The sequence below is a fragment of the Jaculus jaculus genome, chromosome 9 (assembly GCF_020740685.1).
Source record: "Jaculus jaculus isolate mJacJac1 chromosome 9, mJacJac1.mat.Y.cur, whole genome shotgun sequence".
Lineage (NCBI taxonomy): Eukaryota > Metazoa > Chordata > Mammalia > Rodentia > Dipodidae > Jaculus > Jaculus jaculus.
In genome coordinates this window covers 132,345,383-132,372,427 of record NC_059110.1, presented here as the reverse complement: position 1 = coordinate 132,372,427, position 27,045 = coordinate 132,345,383, and the positions used below count along the sequence as shown (strand labels likewise).

The window sequence follows — 27,045 nt, the reverse complement described above, 5'->3', positions numbered from 1 at the left end:
TCTAGGCTGGACTGGAACTCACTATGCAGTCTCAGGCTGTCCTTGAACTCTCAGTGATCCTCCTACTGCTGTTTCCCTGAGTGCTGGGATTTAAGGCATGTGCCCCCATGCCTGGCAATGGTGAATATTTTTGGCTTAAATCTTCTTTATTAAAATTTTCTTTATTTGAGAGAGAAGGCAGAGAAAGAGAGAATGAATGGATGCACCAGGGCCTTCAGCCGCTGCAACTAACTCTCCGACGTGTGTGCCCCCTTTTGTGCATGTGCGTCATTACGTACTTGCACTGTTGTGCGTCTGGCTTATGTGGGACCTGGAGATTTGTACATGAGTTCTTAGGCTTTGTAGGCAAGTGCCTTAACCACTAAGCCATCTCTCCAGCCCTTAGCTTAAGTCTTAATAAAGACTTCATAAATATGAAAGAGTCATTTAGATTTTATAGCACCAATATCTGCTGTTTAGCTGTGACTTTGATCAGAGCCCAAATGAAAGAAATTATCCATCTAGATAATTAAGCTGGTGGAGGCAGAAGTGGGTCTAGAATTTATAATTACTGGGCCTTGAACTCTTATGTGCTCCTTTTGCCTGTCCTTAGGCTTTTTGTCCCTGAGTCATGGAAGACAGAAGAGCTGAGGAGTCCTGTGAACAAGCATGTGAGTCATTGAGGAGGCAGGACTATGACGTGGCCCTCAAGCACTGCACCGAGGCTCTCCTTTCTCTCGGCCAGCACTCCCTGGCAGACTCCCCAGGGCCGTGTCCACTGGAGATAGAACGCATCAAAATCGAGAGCCTTCTTTACCGAATTGCCTCGTTTTTACAGCTGGTGAGTAAATGCTGTTGGTACACCACTATGTGACCACATACTGCTAACCATCCCATAAAAACCAGTGGCTTCAGTCCTAAAGAGTACCAGTGAAGTGCTTGGTGATTGCTGAATGCCCTTGATGGCAGTCCACTGTTTTGAAACTTTGTAAGTTTTGCTGTGGCATGTAGTTTTAGATTGCTCATTTTTTTTCTTTATTTTATTTTTTAAAAATTTTTATTAGCATTTTCCATGATTATAAAAAAATATCCCATGGTAATTCCCTCCCTTCCCCCCTACACTTTCCCCTTTGAAATTCCATTCTCCATCATATTACCTCCCCATCACAATCATTGTACTTACATATATACAATACCAACCTATTAAGTACCCTCCTCCCTTCCTTTCTAGATTGCTCATTTAGCAAGTATTTATTGAGTGTATACTATATAGCAGGCACTGTTTGGGCAACTCGGCACATATATTGATGGAAAAGAGAAAGCTCTCTTCCTTACCATATTTTCCATCAGGGAGCAGTAATCACACAGATAGGCAAACTACAGGTGAGCATTATGCTAAAGGAGAGCAGGACATGAGGAGTTGAGCAGTGAGGCTTGAGGCGGGGTTACACTTTTGCCATATGGGTAAGCCTCTTTGAGGAAGGAGATAAGGAAGTGAGCCTTATGAAAGCCTAGAGGTCGTGCATCCCTGGTAAGGGCGGGTGTGTGGAGGCCCTGAGGCCGAAGCAAGCGGGCCTGCTGTGATTGAGCAACATCTAGGAGGCCAGGAAGAGGAGAAAGAGGCTTGTGGACCTGCTGAGTTATCCCAAAGGCTTGCATCTTGTTCTGGGTGAGGCAGGAAGCTGCTCCCACACTTGGAGCAGAGTGTCTTAGGAGGTTGAAAATAGACTATAAAGGAAAAGAGTAGATGCAAGGGACGGGTTTGGAGATTGTTGGAAATCTTGGCTGGTAGTGACAGCGGCTCAGTGTCCAACTTCAAGTCAGAGTGGCAGCTAGCTCTACTTTATTCTGCTTAGAAACTGAAGGCAGGAAGGAGTTCCTGATACAGTGAATGCAGGGAATGGCACCGGTCACTTACTACTACCTGGGGGGCCTGGTACTTTTTTGTTGTTGTTGTTTTTTGAGGTGGGGTTTCTCGCTAGTCCTGGCTGACCTGGATTCACTATGTAGTCTTAGGGTGGCCTTGAACTCTTGGTGATCCTTCTACCTCTGCCTTCCAAGTGCTGCTGGGATTAAAGGTTTGTACCACCGCACACAGCTTGTTTTCTCCCCACCCCCTTTTTTTCACTCTAGCTCAGGCTGACCTGGAATTCACTATGTAGTCTCAGGGTGGCCTTGGACTCATGGTGATCCTCCTACTTCTACTTCCCAAGTGCTGGGATTAAAGGCCTGTGCCACCATGCCTGGCTTGTTTTTGTTGTTTTGATTGAGTAGAAGAATGGAGTTTCTTTTAGCTAAAGTGAGAAACCTGTAGATAGGAACAGGCTTGTGAGCTTAGTTTTGGACCTTTGGCATTGAGATGTCATTGAGCCCCCAACTAGAGGTGTTGTTTGAGTGCCTGGGTGTGATGGTGTGGAGCTGGGGGGAGCGAGGTTAAGAACATGTGGGATATGGTTGCTAAAACCACCAGGGAAGAGGCTAAAGTCTTAGTCTTGTGCACTTGTGAGAGGTTGGAGAGAAGAGGAATCTGTAGAGAGCTGTGTGAAGAAAGTGACTGAATGTTCACTAGAGATGTAGTAGTGTGTCTAAATGGGTATGGGTGACCTGATGGAATGGAGGTCATTGGTGGACGGGATGAGTGCAGCTTTTTCGGAACATCTGTTAAAAAAAAAAGATTTGCTGGGTGTGGTGGCACATACTTTTAATCCTAGCACTTGGGAGGATTGCTGTGAGTTACAGGTCACCATGAGACTACATAGTGAATTTCAGGTCAGCCTGAGCTAGAGTGAGGCCCTACCTCGAAAAACCAAAAAAAGGGAGCTGGAGGGATGGCTTAGTGGTTAAGGCACTTGCCTACAAAGCCAAAGGACCCAGGTTTGATTCCCTAGGACTTACCCATACTAGCCAGATGCAGAAGGGGGTGCATGCGTCTGGAGTTCGTATGTAGTGGCAAGAGGCCCTGGTGCACCCATTCTCTCTCTCTTTCTCCTTCAAATAAATAAATAAAATAAAAAAATTGAAAAAAAAATCCAGATTCTCCAACCAAGAGTGAAAGTAGCTTGGATCAAAGAGGGTAAATGTAGGGCTTTAAAAAACTCTCTGGTGGGCATACCTTTTCTTCTTAGCCAAAGAACAGTAGAAGTTTCTCTCTGGAGGCGATGACCTTCCTATCTGTTGGCTTCTGCCTTGGTTCTTAGTATCATGTGTGCATTCCCTTCCAGTGGGAGAGTAGTTGGTTACCTCCACAGCCTGTGTGCCACTGTTGCACAGGTGTGTGCTTACCTGGTTTGTTGATCTTGTAGCTTGTAGGATCCCTATGCGTGTTCACGCTGTTAGTGGCCATTATCCACCAGCAGCTCCGATGGCACTTCCCGCACTCTGAGGGCTGACCATCAGGAAGCTGGCTTCCTTCTCAGTTGCAGCTTGATGTCTCCTTATCCTGGGCTCATAGCCTGTGGTGTCTTCAGAAATAGGTCTTACCATTTAGCTCTGGTGGGTAACGAAGTCTTTGGCAATAGTATAGGTAACTATTGCGGGGGAGTTCTGCCACAAGGAGTCTCACACATACACAAAAGGGTAGCTGGTGGGAACTGTGAAGTTAGCAGGAAATTTTTTTTAAGTTGGCAGAAATAATTGATAGCATATTAGCAAAAAGCCAGGGTGATGTGGGAGAGGTAGAGGAGGCTTGGTGGGGTGGTGGGACAGGCTTGACTACATAGTAGTCAGCTTTAGAAAGGGATAGTTTATCTGGGAACAGGTGAGAGGAACAGGGTGCTGGGGTGGTGACAGTGGAAATTCTCATGCCTCCAATTTTCCAAATAGTTGACTGAGGAGGTGGGAGAGGAGCCTGTAGGTAGCTGAGGTGGGAGAAGGTCGGGAATGAGTGGAGTAGGATTCACGGTGTTGCTCACTTACAGTGTTGGGTATTTAATCTTCACAGAGCACATGGGTTAGCTCTATGAAGCTTACATTTACAATGTTCATGATTGTATTGTCAAACAGGACTGAGCTTTTCTTTGGTGACATTTTCTTAAAAGTGGTCCTTGAAGTGCTTAATTTTATCTTATGTCTTTCTTTTTGCAGAAAAACTATGGGCAAGCTGATGAAGATTGTAGGCATGGTATGTTTAAAAATGGGACCTTTTCTGATTTGAATTATTTGAATTGTTTGAGCAAAGTTAAGTTTGATTCTTTTTTAAATTTGGCAATTTCAAAAGCAGTTACAATATTTAGAACCCTTATCTTCCTGTGGTGCCTCATGGCTGATTTGGTTGATGTCTTTTGTGCTAGGATAGTCATTCCCAAAGAGAACACATGGGCTGCACTACTCATGAATGTTAACATTACTCTTCCCCATCCTGGGAACATTGATAGTTAAAGTTTGGGTAAATAGTTGCAGACAATAAGTGCCCATGTTGAAGAACTGTAGCCTACATTGATTACAATGTTAAGGATAGATTTGTTGAAAAGGAGGGCTTATCTCTCCTAAAATGTTTTCATTAATCAGGAGGTTTTCCTTAGAGAGAAGAATCTAGCTTCACCGCTTGTTAGCTTTCTTGTTTTCTTTTGGGAAGGAAGTTGAGATCAATAAGACTCATGTTCTCTGAGCAGTGTAGAAGTCCTTTTCCTTATGCTTGCTGCTGTCCCACTAGAATGAGTTCAGGACTTGAGGGTGAGGAGATCAGCATGCGTTCTCATGCGCTCTGGGGGAACAGTTGTGCACAGCTCAGTGGCTTGGATAATACCACCTTTCATTTATCCAGAAGTGGGGCTTGGGACGTAGGTGTTTAGCACAGATTCATTTACCCCTCCTGACTCCCTTGTATCAACACTTCAACAAGTGTTAAATATTTTTGCTGAACCTTACAAAACCATATATTACATAGTCTTATGTTGTATGGAACATAATTTAACCATCCATTTGAGACTTGGCTTTGTAGAATTGTACTGGTTTGAGAGTTAAATTAGAATTGAGATATCTAGTGCAATTTCCTTAGAAATATCTGTTATCTTTGGACATTCATAAAAGACTACTAAGCAGATAAATACTAAATCAAATAATATGGAAGAATACAAAGAACGGAATAATTCCTTTCCTGCTTCCATGTGAAGAAACCATTAGTAGTTTGCTGGGTCTTTTGTACCTTTCACTTGTAGTAGAAACAAGTGTTTATAATATGTAAATTGAACTTTTTAAAAAGAGTTTTTGTTTATTTATTAGAGACAGAGAGAGGGAGAGAAAGAGAGATAGTGAGAGTGGGCACACCAGGGCCTCCAGTCACTGCAAATGAACTCCAGATACATGTGCCACCATGTGCATCTGGCTTACATGGGACCTGGAGAATTGAACCTGTGTCCTGAGGGTTCACAAGCAAGCGCCTTAACCACTAAGCCATCTCTATATCTCTATCCTGAGTTTTCTTTTAAAAGTTAAAGAATTTTTTTTTTTTTTTTTTTGAGGTAGGGTCTCGCTCTAGCCCAGGCTGACCTGGAATTCGCTATGTAGTCTCATGGTGGCCTCGAACTCACAGTGATCCTTCTACCTCTGCCTCCTGAGTGCTGGGGTTAAAGGCGTGCACCACCACGCCCAGCTTCGATTTCCAGTTTTTGATACAGGGATTCATTATGTAGCTCAGGCTGGCCACAAAGTCATGATCTGCCTGGTTTAGTGCTCAGATTATAAGCCTGTGATATTACAGCCAACTTTTGCAACTTCTATTTATTTATTTATTTTATATTTTTATTTGTAGAGAGAGAGAGAGAGAGAGAGAGGAGAAGAGAAGAGACAGAGAGTGAGTGCTAAGGAAGAATTTTTTTATTTTTTATTTTTCGAGATAGGGTCTCTCTCTAGCCTAGGCTGACCTGGAATTCACTATGTTGTCTTAGGCTGGCCTTGAACTCATGGTGATCCTCCTACCTGTGCTACTACCCCTGGCTTAAGGAAGAATTTTCTAAAAATATATTTTATTTATTTGTAAGGAGAGAGAGAGGATGAATGAATGAGTGTATGAATAAATGCCAGGGCCTCTTACCACTACAAATGATATCCCAATGCATGCACCACTTTGTACATCTTTACATGGGTACTGGGGAATTGAACCTGGGTTATTAGGTTTGCAGGCAGGCACCTTAACCACTGAGCCATCTCTCTAGCCCTAACATAGAATTTTAATGTGATCTTCACAAAGCTGCTTGCATACATATATATCATTATACTATGACCGCCTTTCCAAGTTCATGCTTTAGCTCTGCTTCATGACGAACATTCCCCGGTGTGCGTGTGTGGTGATTTAGTCAGGCATTTCCTCACTTGGACATGCTTCAGGCGGTTCTAATTTTACAGTCTGTTGCTCCGAGCCAGTCTGTAAGAAACATGATCTTGCTTATTACTGCCTTTGTTTCTGTAGGAAGTGTTCAAAGGTGGCTTACTCCGAGTTGTGTAAGGAGCATATGAAACTGGCCTTGTATAGGCACTGTCAGATTAGTGTTAAATGCACCCACCTTCTGCACTACCCGAGCATGTCCATTCCCATGATGTTACTAACACCAAAATCCAACAGCCTTGGCATCTTGCCCGTCTCAGGTATGAGAAGCAGTCCATGCTTCTTTAATTCTCACTTTCTTGAGGACTTGGAAAGTTGAGCTAGTCTTCCGTTTTGGGAATGTGCAAACAGAGGTCATGAAGGTTAAATGTCTGTGAAGCCACAGGAAAATCAATGTTGGTAAAGAAATGTTGGAAAATGTTTTGTTTTCCTGTTGTTTTACTTAGCAGTTTAGAATTAAGTACTTTTTAAAAAATTTTTATTAACATTTTCCATGATTACAAAATATATCCCATGGTTTAGGTACTATTTTTAATATTTTATTTATTTATTTGGGGGGGGGGTCGGGGGAGAATGGACGTGCCAGGGCCTCCAGCCACTGCAAACAAAGTCCAGATGCGTGTACCACCTTGTGCATCTGGTTTACATGGCTATTGGGGAACCGAACTGAGAGGTCCTTTGGCTTTGCAGGTAAGCGCCTTAATCGTTAAGCCATCTCTCCAGCCCCAAATTAAGTACTATTTTAAAACAATGCATTACCAAGATATAAACGTAGCCAGTTCTAAGGTGAAGTTGTCATGATGTGTATACCCTGCTGCCAGTGGAGTAGCAGTGGAACTCAGCTGGTGATGCTGTCCACCCTTTGACTTAACTAACCTCACTTCTGAGACACTGTCCTAAGTAAACAGTACAAAGGGAGGAGGAGTTGTATGCAGGGCGGTCTTCCTTGCAGTGCTGTGTATAGAAATGAAAAGTTGGTTAGCTCCTTATAAGGAAGGAGTTCATTGATGATATTTTGTTTAAATCTCTACAACCCTGACATATTTCTCTTTTAAAGTTTTAGTTTTTAGACAGAGAGAAAGAAGGGCAGATAGAGAATGGGTACGCCAGGACCTTCAGCACTGCAAAGGAACTCCAGACGCATGTGCTACCTTGTGCATCTGGCTTTATGTGGGCTCTGGGGAATCTAACCCGGGTCCTTAGGCTTTGCAGGCAAGTGTCTTAATCACTGAGCCATCTCTCCAGCCCCATTGATGATATTCTATGTTTTTTAATGTTTTTTGTTTTTGTTTTTTCAAGGTTAGGGTACTCTGGTTCAGGATGACCTGAATTACCTACATAGTTTCAGGGTGGCCTCTAACTCACAGCAGTTCTCTTATCTCTGCCTCCTGAGTGCTGGGATTAAAGGCATGTGCCACCATGCCTGTCTTCTATATAATTTTTTTATTCCCTTTAATACAATCAGAAAAAAATTAGAAGTGGTCATTTAAAGAATTAGTACAAAATCATGCATACAAAGTTAATCATTTGAAATAGACATCTCGGAATAGCAACTAAGAATATTCATGTTGGTATAGAATCCTGCTATTACATGTAACTTCTTTCAACTTTGCAATAATTTTTTTTTTTTTTTTTCCGAGGTAGGGTCTCACTCTAGTCCAGGCTGACCTGGAATTCACTATGGAATCTTAGGGTGGCCTCGAACTCATGGCGATCCTTCTACCTCTACCTCCCAAGTGCTGGGATTAAAGGCGTGCACCACCGCGCCTGGCTACTTTGCAATAATTTTATTTCTGTACAAGATACGGTGGTTGGACAGTCAGTCAGATTCCAAAGGAGCAAGCTGCTGGGTCTCTTTTCGGTGTCACCTGCATGCTTGTGCTGAGGCGCTTCCACGTGCAGCCCTGGTTAGCACCTATGTAAGTGTCTCAGACCATGACCTTCCTGTTGTCCTTCACATGGTGTGGACTTGATGGCTGTCCTCTTGCTATTAGATCAGTTTGTTTTCAGAAGACTTTTTCAGCATTAAATTCTTAGCATTTATTTATTTATTTATTTAGGGGAAGAGGGAAATAAGGAGGCAGATAGAGAGAATGGGCACACCAGGGCCTCCGTTGCTCTTTGCAACTTTTAACATACCTTGTGCCATTCCTCCCTCTTTTCACTTGCTGCTTCTGGCCCATTGTAGGTTAGGAAATCAGACAGGCAGACTTTGTTAGGGAATTAAAAACAAGTATTTTTCTTTTGAAAAATCTTCAATGTACACGAAAGCAGAGGAAGTGTATTGTAATACTCATTCTGAAAGAATAACTTAGTTTGAACAATTAATGTTTTGCCCATAGTTACTTCATTGTTTTCTGAAACATTGTAATGTAATTATAGACATCATGGCATCTGTCCCTAAATACTTCAGTGTATATCTCTAAAAAAAAAAAAAAAAGTAACATAATAAAGTAGACAATTATTTCCTACTATTATCTGAAACCTTATCCGTAATCTGATTTACTGGGCTCTCCTAAAATATTTTCATAGCTGATTTGTTTAAGCTGGGAACTAAACAAAGAGTCATAAAGTTTGATGTTGGAATTCTATTTCAGCAAGAGGAAAGAGATTCTGGTACCAGTGAAGATGTACAGATCGGCGACCTCAGGGGAGCTCTGTGAACAGTTGGAGGGCATGTAGAACATGAAGTATTGGGCTTTGTTTTTCCTAGGTCATTTGTGTTCTGGATTGTGAAGCTTGCCAAGTCAGTGTCACTGCTTAAGTGAAGTGGTTAAATTAGTTTTCTTCCCTCCTCTTCCTTCTCCTCCCCCCTTTTTGCTTGTTTTTTTTTGTTTGTTTTTTCGAGGTTTTTTCAAGTTCACTATGTAGTCTCACGGTGGCCTCTTGAGTGAAGGGATTAAAGGCATGCACCACCACACCCGGCTTTTTTTTTTTTTTGAGGTAGGGTCTCACTCTGGCCCATGCTGACCTGGAATTCATTATGTAGTCTCAGAGTGGCTTTGAACTCACAGTGATTCTTCTACCTCTGCCTCCTGAGTGCTGGGATTATAGGATTAAAGGTTATGTGCCACCATACATGGCTTTATGTTCAGATTCTTTTTTCTTAAAAAATATTTATTTTTGTGTGGCGAGGGGGGGGGTACATATATAGAGAGAATGGGCAGTCTAGCACCTCCAGCCACTGCAAACAAACTCTAGACACATGCGCCACCTTGTGCGTCTGGTTTATGTGGGTCTTGGGGAATTGAATCTGGTTCCTTGGGCTTTGCAGGTGAGTGCTTTAGCCACTAAGCCATCTCTCCTGCCCTATCTTTAGATTCTTATTCATCTAGTGATTTCTGTTTCTCATGCTTCTTCAGTAGGGTAGCAAACTAGTTAGTTCTTAATTCATTGCCCTTTAGACTCTGGTATATTAATCATATTTTAAAGACATTTCCTTAACAGGAATTTAGAATTTAAGAAACTTTTTTTTCTTGGTTTTTCGAGGTAAGGCCTTGCTGTAGCCCAGGCTGTCTTGGAATTCACTATGCAGTCTTAGACTGGCTGAAACTCAAACCAGTCCTCGTACCTCAACCTCCTGAGTGCTGGGATTAAAGGTGTGTACCACCATACCCAGCTTAAAAAACTTTTTATTTTGAAATAATTATAGATTTCTAGGGTGTTACAAAGAGAAGTCCTGTATATCACTCACTTTCCCATGATGATTACATTTCATGATTATGGTACAGTATCAAGCCCAGGAATTACATACATATTTTATCGTGTGATTTATACTGCCACCAACACCATTAAGATTCTCTTGTGCTATCTCTTTCCCCAACTTTCCACCATTCCTATCCCTTGGTAACCACTAACTTGCTCTTTTTGATAATTTTGTCATTTTACAAGTGTTTCATCCGTGGACTCCTGCGAGGTGACTTTCTGTGCTGGCTGTTTTCACTCACCTGAGGTCCAGCTTGTGTATCAGTCGTTTATAGTTTTGTTTTCTTACAGGATTTAAGGTTTTTTTGGAATTGGACTTTGGTTTTCACTCTTTAATTTCTCCAGAATACCTAGTAACTTTTTTATTTTGAAGTACTTAGGGTTGAACCCAGGCTTCCTGTATATTAAGCTAGTGTTCTAGCACTGAGGTACATGCCTAAACCTGAGATTTATTTATACGTAAAAGGAGATTCAGGGCTAGAGGGATGGATTAGCGGTTAAGGTGTTTGCCTGCAAAGCCAAAGGATCCCGGACCCACGTAAGCCAGATGCACAAGGGGCGCACGCTTCTGGAATTGTTTGCAGGTGCTGGAGGCCCTGGCGCGCCCATTCTCTCACATTCTCTCCCTCTTTCTCTGTCAAATAAATAATATTTTTAAAAAAGGAGATTTAAAGATTAATGATACCTTGACTTATAAAATCTTTACAAATTTTGTACCAAAGAAGGACTGAAATAAATGATTCTTTTTTGCATATGTGTATCTGAGGTATGTACGCATGTGTATATGCATGTTTGCATGTTTGTGGGTACACACGCACATACATGTATGTGGAAGCCAGAGGTTGACATCGTGTGTCTTCCTTTATCACTCCTCACCTCTCAGTTGAAACTAGGGCTTGCCAATTTGGCTAGTCTAGCTAGACCCCCTCTTCGCCTCTGGAGTGCTGAGATTATGGTCATGCCGCCAGACCCACTTAACATGTCCCTGGGTGCTGGTGATCAGAACTCATGTCCTCACACTGTACAGCAATGTGCTTTAACCACTGAGCTCCTAAAGATTAGTGTGAAGTCTTGAACACAAAGCTTTCCCCACAGGACAAAGAAAATACAAGAGTCGCAAAATGTCTTCTTTTTTTTTTTTTTTTTTGAGGTAGAGTCTCACTCTAGCGGACCTGGAATTTATTCTGTAGTCTTCAGTCAAGGTGGCCTTGAACTCACAGCCATCCTCCTACCTCTGCCTCCCAAGTGCTGGGATTAAAGGTGCGTGCCACGACGCCCAGCTGTCTGTTTTGTTCCAGTAAGCAAATTATTGAGTGGGAAAAAAGCAAGCAAGTTAACCATAGAAACAAAGAAGGGAGGAGTTGGAGAGATGGCTTGGTCTTGGTGGTTAAAGGCACTTGCTTCCAAAGCCTGATTGCTTGGGTTTAATTCCCCAGTACCCATATAAAGCCAGATGCACAAAATGGCACATGTGTCTGGAGTTTGTTTGCAGTGGCAGGAGTCCCTGGCATGCACATTCTCTCTGTGTTTCTTTCTTCCACAGATACATAAATAAAAATATTTAGGCTAGAGAAATGGCTTAGTAGTTAAGTCACTTGCCTGTAAAGCTAAAGGACCCAGGTTTGATTCCCCCAGAATCCATGTAAGCTAGATACACAAGGTAGTGCATGCATCTTGAGCAATGGTTAAAGGCTCTGCCATGCCCATTCTCTCTCTCTCTCTGCCTCTTTCTCTCTCTCTCTCAAATAAATACAAATAAAATATTAAAAACATATTTTTTCTCTAGGTAAGGTCTCACTCTAGCCTAGGCTGATCTGAAATTCACTGTGTAGTGTTAGGGTGTCCTCGAACTCATGGCGATTCTCCTGCCACTGCCTCCACTGTACTGTAATGTACTATGCGCGTGCGTGCGCACTCTCTCTCTCTCTCTCCATATATATATATAATATACTATAATACACTGGTATTAAAGGGGTGCTGGCTAAAAAAATACTTAAGAAAAGAAACAAGGTGTGCCTGAGCTGAGGTGTTGAGAGTTTTGCTGCTTCTCCCATCACAGTACCCTCTGGGGACTTTCAGCAGTGATGGCAAAATGCTGACTTCTAAAACAGAGGAGGTGGCAGGGAACTAATGTAGAAAAATACAGGTAAACTGACCATCTTCTTCAGTGGAAGCATCTTAATTTGGTTACTGAACAGTAACTAGAGCTCAACTTAGCTACAACCATATGGGGATGCCCCTGTGGAAGCCAGGGCTTATTTTATTTTAAAAATATGTTTACTTATTTATTTGACGGTGGGGCAGGAGGGTTAAGAAGAGGTGCATCAGAGCCTCCAGCCACTGTAAACGAACTCCAGACACATGTGCCTCCTTGTGCATCTGGCTAACATGGGTCCTGGGGAATTGAACCAGGGTCCTTTGGCTTTGCAGGCAAAACTCCTTAACCGCTAAGCCATTCCTGCAGCCCAAGGGCTCTTTAATAAAGGAAGTCAGAGGCACAGTAAACCATCCATTCTTTCTCTGCAGCTGTACACACAGGCCGTTCTTACAAATAGTTTAACAGTGTCTGAAGTAAAGAATTTATTCCAGCATATACATGAAATCAGAACCTTTTTCTAGTGTTCTAGGGAACAAGGATTCAAGTTTATAGCTATGCTTGCCTGTGTTACTAGTTTTTTTTTTTTTTTTTTTGGTTTCTCAAGGTAGGGTTTCACTCTAGCCCAGGCTGACCTGGAATTCACTATGGAGTCTCAGGGTGGCCTCAAACTCCCGGCGATCCTCCTACCTCTGCCTCCTCCCAAGTGCTGGGATTAAAGGCGTGTGCCACCACACCCAGCTTGTTACCAGTTTTTTTTTGTGTATAATTATGTTTATATTTGACACAGCAAAAGAATTAGCTCTAGTATTTTTATTGGAACACTGAAAATCAGTCAGGAGCCAACGACGTGTGTTTCTGTAGAATGACGAGGAGGGTATCCAGGAGTCTTTATGGTAAGTTGCAGGGAAGGAAGGGGCACTTCTGAAGACAGATGGTAGAGGGGCCAGAGTTACGGCTCTCTGCTTAAGGCACTTCTCTGGGAAGCCTGAGGACCCAGGCAGTTTTCCCAGGACCCACATAAGCCAGAGGCACAAGGTGGTGCATGCATGTGGAGTTTGTTTGCAGTGGCTGGAGACCATTGCCTCTCCATCTCTCTCAAATAAATAAGTAAAATATTAAAAAAGTAGTAATTTAAAGCTATAAGACAGATCACAAAGATTACTTTTGCATGTGTATGTAGTATGTTTGCTTATATGTATATGGTTGTATGTGGATTCCAGAGGTTGACATTAGGTATCTTCATCAATTGCTCTCCACTTTATTTTTGAGACCGGGTATCTCACTGAGCCTGGAGTTTATACATTTAGCTAGGTACCTAGCCAGTAGGCTCCAGGGATCCTCTTGCTTCCACTGCTGGGATTACAGTTGTGTCCTGTTAGACCCAGATTTGGGTACTTCTGAACTCAATTCCACATGCTTGAATAGTACACACTATTGCTTGAGTGAACCATGAAGACTTTTATGATCAGATTAGAGACCAGATATGGAAAAGAGGAATATAACCAGGATTAAAACAAAAGTGTATTACAGGATTTAAAACTGGAGGTGAAATACCTAGCAGGGGCCTAGTTGATGCCTAATTTAGAATGGTGTTAGAGCTTTTTTGTTTTCTGTATGCACTTGTAAAGAAAATGACCTTACCAAAGAACTTGGTAGAGCCAGGCATGGTGGTGCATGCCTATAATCCCAGCACTCATGAGGCAGAGGTAGGAGGATTGCCATAAGTTCAAGGCCCACCCACCCTAAGACTACATAGTGAATTTCAGGACAGCCTCAAAAAAACCTCAAAAAAAAAAAAAAAAAGAAAGTAATAAAATAAAAAAAAATTTAGAAAAAAGAACTTGGTAGGAAGGGCATCAAATGCCACAGAAGCTGCAGCCCTATATGTCCAAAAGCATCTGTTCATGACAGCTAAAGAAAGAAGAGGGCAGGGGAAATATTAGCCGTTGAGTTCTTAATTTAGTCATTTTGTACCTTTTCATATGATACCAAGTAGACATTTTAGCCTCTGGCCAATAAGCTGATTTATTAGGCCTTCCACTTTTTAGAGTTGGTACATATATATATACATATATACATATGTGTGTGTGTGTGTATATATATATATATATATATATATATATATATATATATATCATTCTTTCTGAATCTATGTATGTGTCCATATGTTAATTTATTGTCAAAGAGAAAATGACTGGGCTAGAGATATGGCTCAGCAGTTAAGGCACTTGCATGCAAAGTCTAATGACCTGAGTTTGATTCTCCGGTACCCATATAAAGCCTGATGCACAAAGTACCACATGCATCTGGAGTTCCTTTGTAGTGGCTACAGATCCTGACATGTCCATTCTCTCCCTCCCCCTCTCTGCTTGCAAATAATAAAAAATTTTAAAAAGTAAAATGAGTGATACTTTGGAAGATAATCATTTTGATTTTTTAGCTTTGTAGTATTTTTTCCCCAAGAGAAGGTCTTGATGTGGAGCCCTATATGGCTTGGAGCTCCTGATACTCTTCCTGTAGCTAGCTAGGTAGCTTTCTCCTTCCTTCCTTCTTTCCTTCCTCCCTCCTTCCCTCCCTCCCTCTCTTATTTTCGAGAGGAGTAGAAAGAGACAGAGGGAGAAGAGAGACAGAAGCCAGGGCCTCAGCCACTGAATATGAACTCCAGACACTTGCGCCACCTAGTGGGCACGTGAGGCCTTGTGCTTGCCTCACCTTTGTGCGTCTGGCTTATGTGGGATCTGGAAAGAGATCAAACATGGGTCCTTAGTTTTTGCAGGCAAACTCCTTAATTGCTAAGCCATCTCTCCAGCCCCTTGCAGCTTTCTGAGCTGGAATTACAGATGCAACCCACCATGTCCAGCTTAGAATTCATTTTCATTTTTGATTCACTTCTTGATATTCTGGTTCTGAGTTTGCAGCATAGTGTTACTATTTTTCTTTTTTGGTGTTTCAGGTAGGGTCTCGCTCCAGCTCAGGCTGATCTGGAACTCACTGTGTAGTCTCAAGGTAGCCTTGAACTCACAGCAATCCTCTCACCTCTGCCTTCTCAGTTTTTGTATTAAAGGTGTGCACCACCATGTCCAGCTATAGAGCTATTTTTAAAATTAAAAATTAGAATCCTTCTAGAGCAAGAGAATGGCTAAAAAAATTGATGTGTTTACTTGATAGAATATTGTCTAGACAATAACATGATAAATGAAAACACTAATAACATGGAGAATTGAATTTGCTGTGGAAAGAAACACAGTACAAACCGTGATGTTTATATTGGTGGTAATTATGTAAACTAGGTAAATATTGATAGAAACTGGGTAAGTGATACCTGTTTGTTTGAATGATGAGAACATTCAGTTGGTAAACTGAGCCATACTCCCAGCTTGAGATTTTCAGGTCTGCCATACTTTTTCCTGGCACAGGACCTGCTTGCTACTAAGTCTGTAGCTTTATAAGCTCTTATATAGCTAGAAATTATAGATTTTTTTTTTTTTTTTTTTTGGTTTTTCAAGATAGGGTCTCACTGTAGCCCAGGCTGCCCTGGAATTCGCTATGTAGTCTCAGGGTGGCCTCGAACTCACAGCAATCCTCCTACCTCTGCCTCCCAGTGCTGGGATTAAAGGCGTGCGCCACCACGCCCGGTGGTAGAAATTATAGATTTAATGGTATTGTTCACTGTAGAGTTTTTTTTTTTTTCTGTTTTGAGATCTCAGTGTATTGTCCACAAGTGTGCACTGCCATTCCCTGCTAGAGCTTAAAAAATTAATCACTTAAGTTTTACTCTTTTTAGTCAACACACCATAATTTTACATTCTTATGAATATATACAGTATGTAATGATGAGATCAGAGTAATTGGTATAGCATTTCAGACATTTATCATGTCTTTGTGTTGGAGACATTCAAAATCCTTTTCTATTTGCTGTTTTGAAGTAAGCAATTCTCCATGGCTAGGCAGATGGTCCAGTGGCTGAAAGCATTTGTTTACAAAGCCTGCCGGCCTGGGTTCAGTTCCCCAGCTACCCAAGTAAAAGCCAGACACAAAAAGTGGCACATATGTCTGTGTTTGTTTTCAGTGGCAAGAAGCCTGGCATACCCATATACACACATGTGTAAGTAAATAAATAAAATTTTAAAAATCAAAGAAAAACCAAACAAACAAGGAGCATACAATCCCTGGCTGCTAGAGTTATCCTTCTGTGAAGTTTTCCCTCGTCCCCAGCTGCATAGTGGCGAGCTTTCCGGTTAATTTTGTGTTGATTATGATCTGGTCTTGACTGGCCTGAGGTTGTAGTTGGTTCATATGTTTTTTGCTACATGTCTCTTTCTTGTTCTTCCTTGCAGTCTTAGATGAGACATGACTGCTTCCCTCTTACATTGGGAGTTACTCTTGTTGCATATACGAAGCCTTGCCTGTGAGTGTAACTGTTGTGATCAAGAACAATGTGGTTAATGATGTATTCTTCCATGGCAGTGCTGGGGGAAGGACTGGCCAAGGGAGAGGGTGCCTTTCGGGCAGTGCTGTGCTGCATGCAGCTGAAGGGAAAGCTCCAGCCTGTGTCCTCCATCCTTGCCACGTCACTGTCAGGAGAGTCCCTGGTACGTTGGTGAGCATGGGTTTTGAATGCCTGGAAACTATCAAGCTTGGCTCCTTGGGTATATTGTGGAAAATGTGTGCATATTTCATCTTAGTGTTTCCTGTCAGAAAAGAGAGTTGATCAACATTGCGAGATTCTCATTTCTTTTAACACACTGACATTGAATCTTTTTTTTAAAAATATATATTATTTTTAAAAAATTTTTATTAGCATTTTCCATGATTATAAAAAAATATCCCATGGTAATTCCCTCCCTCCCATGACATTGAATCCTTGTAGTCTGTGACAATGTGCACAAAAATTCCGAAGTATAATATAACTTTTATTTATTTATTTTGCTGTTGTTTTTTTCAAGGTAGGTTCTCATTCTAACCCACACTGACCTGGAACTCACTATATAGTCTCAGGCTGCCCTCAAACCCACAGTGATCCTTCTCTCTCTGCCTTTTGAGTGCTGGGATTAAAGGTGTGTGCCACCACACCAAGCCCTAAATGATTTTTTTAATTAAAAAAAAAAAACAACTATTTTTTTTTTAGGTTGGCATATAGAGTTTTGGGTTTTATCATGGCTAATTGATTTTCTCTAAAAGTATAATTTAGCAGAGCTTGAAAGTATCTTTGTTTTTTGTTTTTTTTTTTTTTCCCTTTTACGAGGTAATGTCTTACTCTAGGTGACAGGAATTAGTATTAGAACTCACAGTGCCCCTCCTGGTATTAAAGACGTGCACCACCATACCACCCTATACATCAGCATGAGAGAGAGAGGGAGAAAGGGCGCATGAGAGTTTTATTGCATTTTATTTCACTGATTATTTTTTCTACAACTATATAATGTGTTTACTTCATTTATTTATGAGAAAGAATGAAAATGGCCTTGTCAGGGTTTTTTTTTGCTGCTGGAAATGAACTCCAGACATTTGAGCTGCTTTGTGCACCTTGGTTTATGTGGGTACTGGGGAATTGAACCTGTGCCATCAGGTTTTGCAAGTAAGTGCCCTTAGCTGTCTAGCCATATCCCCAGCCCACTGTTGTTTGCTTTTTAAAATTTTTTTTGTTTATTTTTACTTTATTTATTTGAGAGTGCCGGGGGGGGGAGGGAGGAGGGAGGGAAGGAGAGAGGGAGAGAATGGGTGCTCCAGGGCTTCCAGCCACTGCAAATGAACTCCAGACGGGTGTGCCCCTGTGTGCATCTGGCTAACGTGGGTCCTAGGGACTCGAGCTTCGAACCAGGATCCTTAGGCTTCACAGGCAAGCGCTTAACCACTAAGACATCTCTCCAGCCCTGTTGTTTGCTTTTTGAGATTGGGCTTCATTATGTAGTCCAGCCTGGCCTTGAACTCACAGTGGTCTTTCTGCCTCAACCATCCAAGGATTTAGAATATAGCTATGAGCCACCACACCTGGCTGTTTTATTTTTGTTACTGCTGTTTTGAGATCGGGACTCACTATGTAGCTTAGGCTGTCATCTAACTCAAGATCCTCCTGCCTCAGCTTCCCAAGCATGGAGAATCCAACAGTGTTCTGCTACACCTAACTTGGTTTCTTAAATTCAAATGTTTATTTCATACAGTGTGTTAAATGCTTAAAATAAGTAATAATTCCTTGTGTTTCAGAACATGGAATGTGTGTAAGTTAATATCCATACCTACTTTGGTGAAACTATAGCTATGTATAGACTTTAGGATACTATTTTTAATGTAGCATGTACTAGATTTTCTAGATTTTCTTCCCACTGTTGTAATTGAAGAACTACTTTTTGGAACGTTACAGTAGATGATCTGTAGAAGCTGTAAGAAAAGAGTAAATTTCTGCAGTTGATAGTTGTTAGGAAGCTGACTGCTATTTTTTAGGAATCATGACAAACAGAAAGCAAAAAATTATAGTATATTTATTTTTACCACACACTGTGAAGTCTTTGTGACTTATTCTTCGGAGTTGATAGGGATTTTGAACATCTAGAGCACAGATGCAGTTTTCTCTGCAAAGAAGTATGTCTGGTAAAAATCCAGAAGTCAGGAGAGGACTTGCTGTGTTATTGAATGGCGTGTATCTTCCTGTCTTGCAGTTACCACACACAGACCGTTGTTTTAATCGGGCATTGTCTCGTGAACCCACCAGAATCACTGAAGTGGACAAAGCAAAATTGTATAGCTATCAGTTATCATTAGATGGGAAGAATTGTTTTTATTTTAGTTTAAAAAAATAATTTAAAAATATTTTTATTTATTTAATTGTAGAGAGGGAGAGAGGGAAAGGGAAGTTCTAGAAGAGAATGACAGAGTGAACAAATGGGTATCAAGCCAGGACCTCTGGCCTGTGCAAATGAACCCCAGATGCATGTGCCATTTTGTGCATCTGGCTTTATGTGGGTACTGGGGAATCGAACCCAAGTCTTTAGGCTTTGCAGGTAAGTGCTGAGCCATCACTCTAGTGCTATTTTAGTTTTTGGCAGTGCTCATTCTGAAGCCCAGGCTATCCTAGAACTTACTGGGTAGCCCAGGGTGGCCCCAAACTTGTGGGGATCCAAAGTTTTTTTTTTTTTTTGAGACAGGATCTCTTAATAGCCCAGAGTGTCCTCAAACTTGGGATTCTCTCTAACTTCCTGAGTGCATGGGTTATAAGCATGTACCACCAAACCCAGTCTTAGGGGCTTTTCTACATACCTTAAGTATTTTACATACTGGGTTTTTATTATTTTTTTTTATTTTTTTATTTTTTTTGGTTTTGCGAGGTAGGGTCTCACTCTGGTCCAGGCTGACCTGGAATTAACTCTGTAGTCTCAGGGTGGCCTCAAACTCATGGCGATCCTCCTACCTCTGCCTCCCAGGTGCTGGGATTAAAGGCGTGCGCCACCACGCCCGGCTTCATACTGGGTTTTTAAATTTAAAACTACTTTTAGGAAACAGAATACAGGTAGTTTTAGGTTTGCTTTTCTCACTTACCATATTTTGTCCTGTGGTGATACCTGTTACAAATATCTTATTGAGTTAATTTTATTCTTCCATAAGGTAAATTCATTGTTGCTCTCTACCAGAAAAGGTGCACTGAATACTTTTCCTTGTTACCTTTTTGACTTTCCTATAGATGTGTAGCTTTATTTCTAGCCTTAATGGTAGTGTGGATGAAAGAAGCAAATAACAGTTTCTTTGGATGAACTTTAGTAACTGAGTAATTGAGTAATGTGATAACAACAAATTAATGTACTGATTGATTTTCTATTTTCATTTCTTTTCAGAATGGAATGGTAACAAAAGATTTGACAAGATTAAAAACACTTCTCACAGAAACAGAGGTAAGTCTCTTTCAGGGTACTTTTGGAAGAACCTGAGTCTGGCTGAGCATCCTGTGTTTATACTTAAACATCACTGTGCCATCAGCAAGAATGCAAGGTGACAAAGGAGGATGGTGGCACCTTCCACCCTCCTTGAACCCAGCGGGGCCTCTGGGTTTCCCCTCTTGGTGCTAGAGATTGAACCCTGTGGCCTTATGTGTGCTAGGCAGGTGCTTGCAACTTTTTTCTTGAGGCAAGCCCAACAGACTTTTTTTTTTTTTTTTTTTTAATGAGAGAGAGAGAGAGAGAGAAAGAGAGAGAGAGAGAGAGAGAGAGAGAGAGTTCGTGTCTGTGTGTGTCATGGCTTCTAGCTACTGCACTCAAACTCCAGATGCATGTGCACCCTGTGTGCTTGCATCACCGTGTGTCTTGTTTATGTGGGACCTGGAGAGTAGATCGTGAGTCCTTAGACTCTGCATGCAAGTGCCTTAAGTGCTAAGCCTTCTCTCCAGCCTTTGTAATTTCTTTTTTATGTGAGTACAGTAATATTGTTTCTGGTTGGTGAGCTGATGTTATTAAGAATTTTCTCTCTCCCTATTTTTTGCTGAAATAAATAATAAATGAATAAAATATTTGGGCTGGGGAGATGGCATAGCAGTTAAGGTGATTGCCTGCAAAGCCAAAGGACCCAGTTTTGAGTCCTCAGACCCATGTAAGCCAGATGCACAAGGGAGTGCACACATCTGGAGTTTGTTTGCAGTGTCTGGAGGCCCTGGGGTGCCCATTTCCACCACCCCCCCCGCCTATTTCTCTCAAATAAGTAAGTAAGTAAGTAAGTAAATAAATAAATATCTACTTGGCATGGTGGTGCACTCCTTTGATCCCAGCACTTGGGAGCCCGAGGTCGGAGAATAGTTGAGTTCAAGGCTATCCAGGGGCTACAGAGTGAATTCTAGGTCAGCCTGGGCTAGAGTGAAACCCTGCCTCAAAACAAACCAACAAACAAACCATCTCCTGACACATTTGGAAGTAAACAACATTTTTCATTTAAGGATTGTGCTAAATAGCATTAACCCTGTCAATGTGAGTGGACGAGAATGAAGACTCAGAGCTGGCACCTTCCTTAGGAAAATGGAAACAACTAATATCTCCAGCAAAACTCGGGTTGTTCAGTGAGTTGATGGGTGTAATTTTGTGGGAAGTGTATTAGAGGTAGGTAGATTGTGAATTTGAGATCAGCCTACCCAAAACAGTAAGCTCCAGGCCAAGCTGGGCCACACAGTGAGAGCGTCAGAAACCAAACCCAAATTAGTATAACAAAAATGTAAGCAAACATGAATAAACAAGTAGGAAAGAACTCTAGCGATATAACCCTCAGCTCCTTTCCCTGAAGCTGGGAGTAATGACTGATACTGCCTTCTTCCTTGGAGTCCGAGCACCAAAACAAACACGGTCCCCTGAAGTCTAAAAGCTTGATGACCAGTAGTCAGCCAGGCCCAGTGGCTCACCTTCCCAGTGCTCCCTCTGGGGCTCCTCCCCACCCTCACCTGTTCTGCACCGAGCCTGACACCAGCGCACAGGCTTGCCTGCCCACTGCAAGTTTTCTCAGGCACCAACTTGCGGGCATGTATTTGTTCCTTCCAGCAGTTACAAGGATTTTTGGCTTAATTTTATGGTCCAAGCATCTCATTCATATTCTTCTTGCACAATAAGTTTGGTAAATTAATTTTGATACTTTTTTGTTTGAGTCAGTGTCTTAACTCTGTAGCTCAGCCTGGCCTTAAACTCATGGGGATCTTATTGCCTTAGCCTTGTAAGTGCTGGGATTACATGTGTGTGCAGCTTGCTGGCTATTTGGATAAGGCTTAAAAAAGAACTGCTTTAAAAATTTCATACTTGAGCCGGGCGTGGTGGCGCACAACTTTAATCCCAACACTCGGGAGGCAGAGGTAGGAGGATCCCTGTGAGTTTGAGGCCACTCTGAGACTCCATAGTGAATTCCAGGTCAGCCTGGGCTAGCGTGAGACCCTACCCTGAAAAACAAACAAGCAAACAAACAAACAAACATTTCATACTTGGAATGAATGTTTAGCTTTTATGTTTAAACATGCTTATGTTTAAAGTACTATCCTATTTTAAGGGTTTAAGTTGGACTATGGCATATAGGCCTTACTTGGAGAATTTGAAGCCATCTTTTTTTTTTTTTTTAATGAAAGAATGCTTGAAATAAGGCTATTTGTTTCTGACATCTTTGCCAATTTATATATGTATATGCATATTCAGTCCCAACTTTATTACAAACTTGCTAATGGCCAGGCATGGTGGCTCATGCCTTTAAACCCAGCACTTAGGAGGCAGAGGTAGGAGTGTTGCTGTGACTTTGAGGCCAGCCTGAGACTACAGAGTGCGTTCCAGGTCGGCCTGTGCTGAAGTGAGACCCTACCTCAGAAAAGGAAAACAACAGGAAAACAAAACCCCACAGCTAAGCGCATAGATGATACTAAGTAGCTTGGCAGTGACAGACTCTTCCTTCTTTATCGTGGCATTATTACAGTGGTTTAGCTCTAAGTTCGACCAAGTCAACCACGTAGATATGATGATGACAGTGTGATTTCACATATACCCAATTAGCATTGGTCCCATTCTTTCTGTAGTACAAGACATTCCAAATTTCATTTTGATGTGCTGTTTCCTCCTCCTGATTGAGTTTCACATTTACTTAGTCTTGTACCATTCAAGGTTCTGGAGGGCTGAGCTAATGGCAAGCAGTCTTGTGGGGCAGTCAGCGATGTGTGTAACCAGTGTGTGCACGGAGCAGGCTGTGGGCAGTTGGCGCAGTAATAGAAATAATAGCAGGGGGAGGGAGGCTGGTACTGCAGGGAAGTATGGGGGCAGGAGCCTGATGATGGGCACAGCCAAGTGAAGGTTGAGGAGGGCAGGCAGTTACCTCACGGGTAAATGACAGTGGGATAGAGCATGAGAGAGATGAAAGAGACATTATAGACGTTCTTGGGCAGGCTATGTAATACTGAGGATAGAAGAAAGAGTGTATGACTTAAAATTCAGCCTGGCTTTTAAAAAAAAGATTTTCTTTTATTTATTTATTTAAAAATTTTTATTTATTTATTTGAGAGAAACAGGCGGAGAGACAGAGAGAGTGGGTGCGCCAGGGCCTCCAGACACTCCAAACAAACTCCAGATACATGTGCCCCTTATGCATCTGGCTTACTTGGGTCCTGGAGAATTGAACGGGGATCCTTTGGCTTTGCAGGCAAATGACTTAACTGCTAAGCCATCTTTCCAGCCCTAAAATATTTTTATTTATTTGTTTATTTGACAGAGAAAGTGGGGGGCGGGGGAGAGAGCAAGCACACCAGAGCCTCTAGCCACTTCAGATGAACTCCAGACGCGTGCGTTCCCTTGTACATTTGGCTAATGTGGGTCCTGGGGAATCAAACCTGGGTCCTTTGGCTTTGCTGGCAAATGTCTTAACTGCTAAGCCTTCCCTCCAGCTCCAGCCTGGCATTACGAAAAAAAAGTGTGTGGTGGCACAATGACTTTAACCCCAGCACTCGGGAGACAGAGGTAGGAGGATTGCCGTGAGTTCGAGGCTATCCTGAGACTATAGGAGAGCCTGAGCTAGAGTGAAACCCTACCTCAAAAAAACAAAAAAAAATTTTTTTCTTCAGATTCATTTATTTATTAGACAGACAGACAGACAGACAGATAGAGTGTGAGAATAGGGACATCAGGACCTCTAGCCACTGCAAACTACAGATGCATGCGCCACCATGTGCATCTATCTGGCTTACATGGGACATGGAGAATCGAACCTGGGTCCTTATGCATCATAGGCATGTGCTGTAACTGCTAAGTCATCTCTCCAGCCCCAGCCTGGCTTTCTTTGAGGAAGAATCCATTCATTGGAAGTGGTTTACTTGCTGGGTAAATTGTGAATTTTGTTTTGGCCACACTGTGTGTGAAGTGCTTAGGCGATCCCCCATCTTTTCCCTGGCGCACTCTTCCCTATGTGTGGGACTGTGGTCTGTGGAGCGCAGGAAGGTGGTGAGCTGTCCGCAGTCTTCTCCCGCACGTCAGGTCTGTGCAGTAGTTAAGAACGTGCTGCTATTGATGCTTGGTCAAGATTTGGGGTGTGGTGCTTAAGGTGACTTCATAGCTAAATGTGTAGAGGGGTGTTTGTCTTAGCAAGGGGCAGTCTTTTGGCTGCCAGTCTTTATCTCCATTGTGCAAGAGGCTCACCCCAGGTTGAAGGGAACTTGATGGGAGGAGGTGCTCAGCCCTGATGTAATAGCACACCAGTAGCTGCCGGAGTAAAGGCACCTTGTCTGTTCACTTGGTCATTCTCAAGGAGAGTGAAATGTGGATAGAAGGTGCCACCATCCCATGGGGTTCAAAATTGAGGCTTTTCTTCTTGTCCTTTTTTTTTTTTTTTTTTTTTTTTTTTTTTGAGGTAGGGTCTCACTTTAACCGAGGCTGACCTGGAATTCATTATGTAGTCTCAGGCTGGCCTCAAACTCATAGTGATCCTCCCACCTCTGCCTCCTGAGTGCTGGGATTAAAGGTGTGTGCCACCACGCCTGGCATGAGGCTTTTCTTCTGAGAATAGGTTGTCTTTATCTTTTGGGGGTATCTCATTAGTTTTCTAAAAGAAGGCCTGGGAAGGGCTTTGCTTTCCAAATTTTGTAGTTTAACAAAATGAAGAGCAAAAAGTATCATGTACCATTAATGTTATTAAAAACTTACAGTCAGACTCTTTCTTTGTTTCTAACGTTGAAGATGTTCAAATTTAAGTCAATACCAGTTGCAGTTTTTGTCTTACATGTCTTTCATTTGTGCAATTGCAGACAGCAACGAGTAATGTCCTCTCTGGGTATCGCATGGAAGACTTCGATGAGGGTATGTACCCCATTCTGCCACCCTTCTGGTCACTCTGCTTCTGGCTTGTGCTTTTATGGATTACTGGGAGGAAGTTTATTGAGTTACACAGCACATGTTAAGAATATCAGAATTTACAAGTAGATGTGGGTGAAATTCATTTTCTGCCTAACACTTTCCATAGGATGGCTGGGGAGTGGTGGTTGGAGGTCACTCAGAGGTTATCAGGTCCATCATCTTGCCTTGATGGAGCTTATTTTCAGCATCCATAGAGAGGACTCCCCTGTTCTCCATTCCTAGGCTGATTATAATCTTCACCTTTTGGCAGTTCAGATCTGTAACTTGAGTTCTGTCTTGATGGAAGTCTATTATCTCCTTTGCTGCCCTTTTCCACAAGAAAGGAAAGGCCAAGGGCTTTCTTTCTGGATGGGGTGGGCCTTGAGACAATGTCTTATGTAGCTTAGTCTGGCCTCTAACTATGTACGTAGATGAGATTAGCCTTGAACTCCTTATCTTCTTTTTTGGGGGTTGGGGCGGGGATTACTTGTGAAAATAGAAAATGGTTGCTCAGCCTTTGTAAGTTCTATCCTTTTCTATTAATCTTTTCCTTGGCTTATTTGAAGCCTGATGTAACTGAATCACAGTTCAGTGTGTGTGTGTGTGTGTAGCTCCTAGCTCAGAAGTTAGCTGTTTGAACTTATTTCCATTATAAAATGTTATATAATAATGCATGTCACATAGATCCTAAGGAATGTAAATGATAATGGGGAACTTCTCACTCAACGTGTGGTGGTGGCATTTGTATATGATTTCTTTCCAAGATGAAATCATGTTTTCATTCCCCAAGGGATCTCTAATAGAGATGCTAGAAAAATGACAAGCGTTCCAGCCTCACCGCTTGTGTTATTAGGGAAGAGATTGCTCTAGAAATAGGCCCACCAATTGCTATGTCAGAGTCAGGGCCACCAACCTGATGTAACTGCTGGGTAACTGCTTTTCCAGTAAGGTCTATGTTTCACATAGTTAATGATGGAGTGAGTATCTCATGCCTTTTTTTAATTTTTAATATTTTTTACATCATCAGGGATAATTTGTATGAAGGGATTATAGTATTTCTTGCACATTGAATACCAGTATTACTAGGTAGCCTCAAATGATAAGACTATATCCTGATTATTCCCTAGGGTCTTGTAATGGTTGGCATTTCCGCCCACCACCTAGGGGAATCACAAGCAGCGAGGAATATACTTTGTGTAAAAGGTAATGTGATTTTTTATTAAAACAATTACATGTCTTTGATGAAAGGATACATAATTTTCCTTGACTTTTTGAGAAGCAGTAATTCAAATTCCGAGAAGCTAATATGTGAAGGGTGACTAAATAAAATGGTTTATTTTCCACTTGATACAGAAGCTATAAAAAATCATTGTCACTAAATAATAAAAGTCAAAACTATATCCATGAGACATGTTTTCATTTTAAACAATGGTAAGAATGCAGGTTGTAAGGATTTAGTTCAGAAGTCTTTCGTGGTGATGATTGTGTTGTGGTGGAACTTAATTTCTAGTCTCTTGTTGCAGTGGGATTTACTTAGATGTGGTAATTGAAGTGAAATTATATAAATTAAGACATGAAATTATTTTCTTACTCTTTAAAAAAATCTTGTAATCCTTATGAAGAATTTGAGTAGTTTATATTTGTAGGCCTAACCTTTCAAATAAAATACTTACATATTGATGTAAGAAGAAAGTTATATTTAAAAGGGTGAACTCTTCAGTTCATTTTATAAGAATGAGTAATTAGGAGATTGCTTCTGATAGTGAAGGAAACTTGATTTGTGCTAAAAAATATTTTTTGAGGCAAGCCCAACAGACTTTCCTTTTTTTTTTTAAATGTGAGAGCAAGAGACAGAGAGGGAGAGGGAAGAGAATTGGCACACCAGGCCTCCAGCCACTGCAGTCGAACTCCAGTTGTGTGTGCCACTTTGTACACATGTGCCACTGTACGTGCAGGTGCAACCATGCATGCTTGTATCACTGTGTATGTCTGCGTGGGACCTGGAGAGTCAAACAGGTCCTTACGCTTTGCAGGCAAGCAGCTTAACTGCTTAGCCATCTCTCTAGGACTTGATAGGTAATTTTGGTGATCTAATAGTAGTCAAGAAGTAGATTTCATTTTGTAGT

General features: G+C 41.7%; 1 protein-coding gene across 5 annotated transcripts in view; it reads left to right on the top strand.

Annotated features, from left to right (window-relative positions):
- Helz (helicase with zinc finger) overlaps nt 1-27,045 on the top strand; it is a 181,032-nt gene that overhangs the window by 30,964 nt on the left and 123,023 nt on the right. For 4 of the 5 annotated variants that reach the window (XM_045159247.1, XM_045159244.1, XM_045159245.1 and 1 more), the window contains 6 exons: nt 593-820; nt 4,063-4,099; nt 16,572-16,696; nt 19,931-19,987; nt 24,832-24,883; nt 26,047-26,122. In XM_045159247.1, the coding sequence (XP_045015182.1) occupies nt 611-820; nt 4,063-4,099; nt 16,572-16,696; nt 19,931-19,987; nt 24,832-24,883; nt 26,047-26,122 (557 nt within the window). In that variant the 5' untranslated portion in view covers nt 593-610. Of the gene's footprint in view, nt 1-592; nt 821-4,062; nt 4,100-16,571; nt 16,697-19,930; nt 19,988-24,831; nt 24,884-26,046; nt 26,123-27,045 lie in introns of those variants that run through there. The other variant, XM_045159248.1, reaches the window with a different exon arrangement.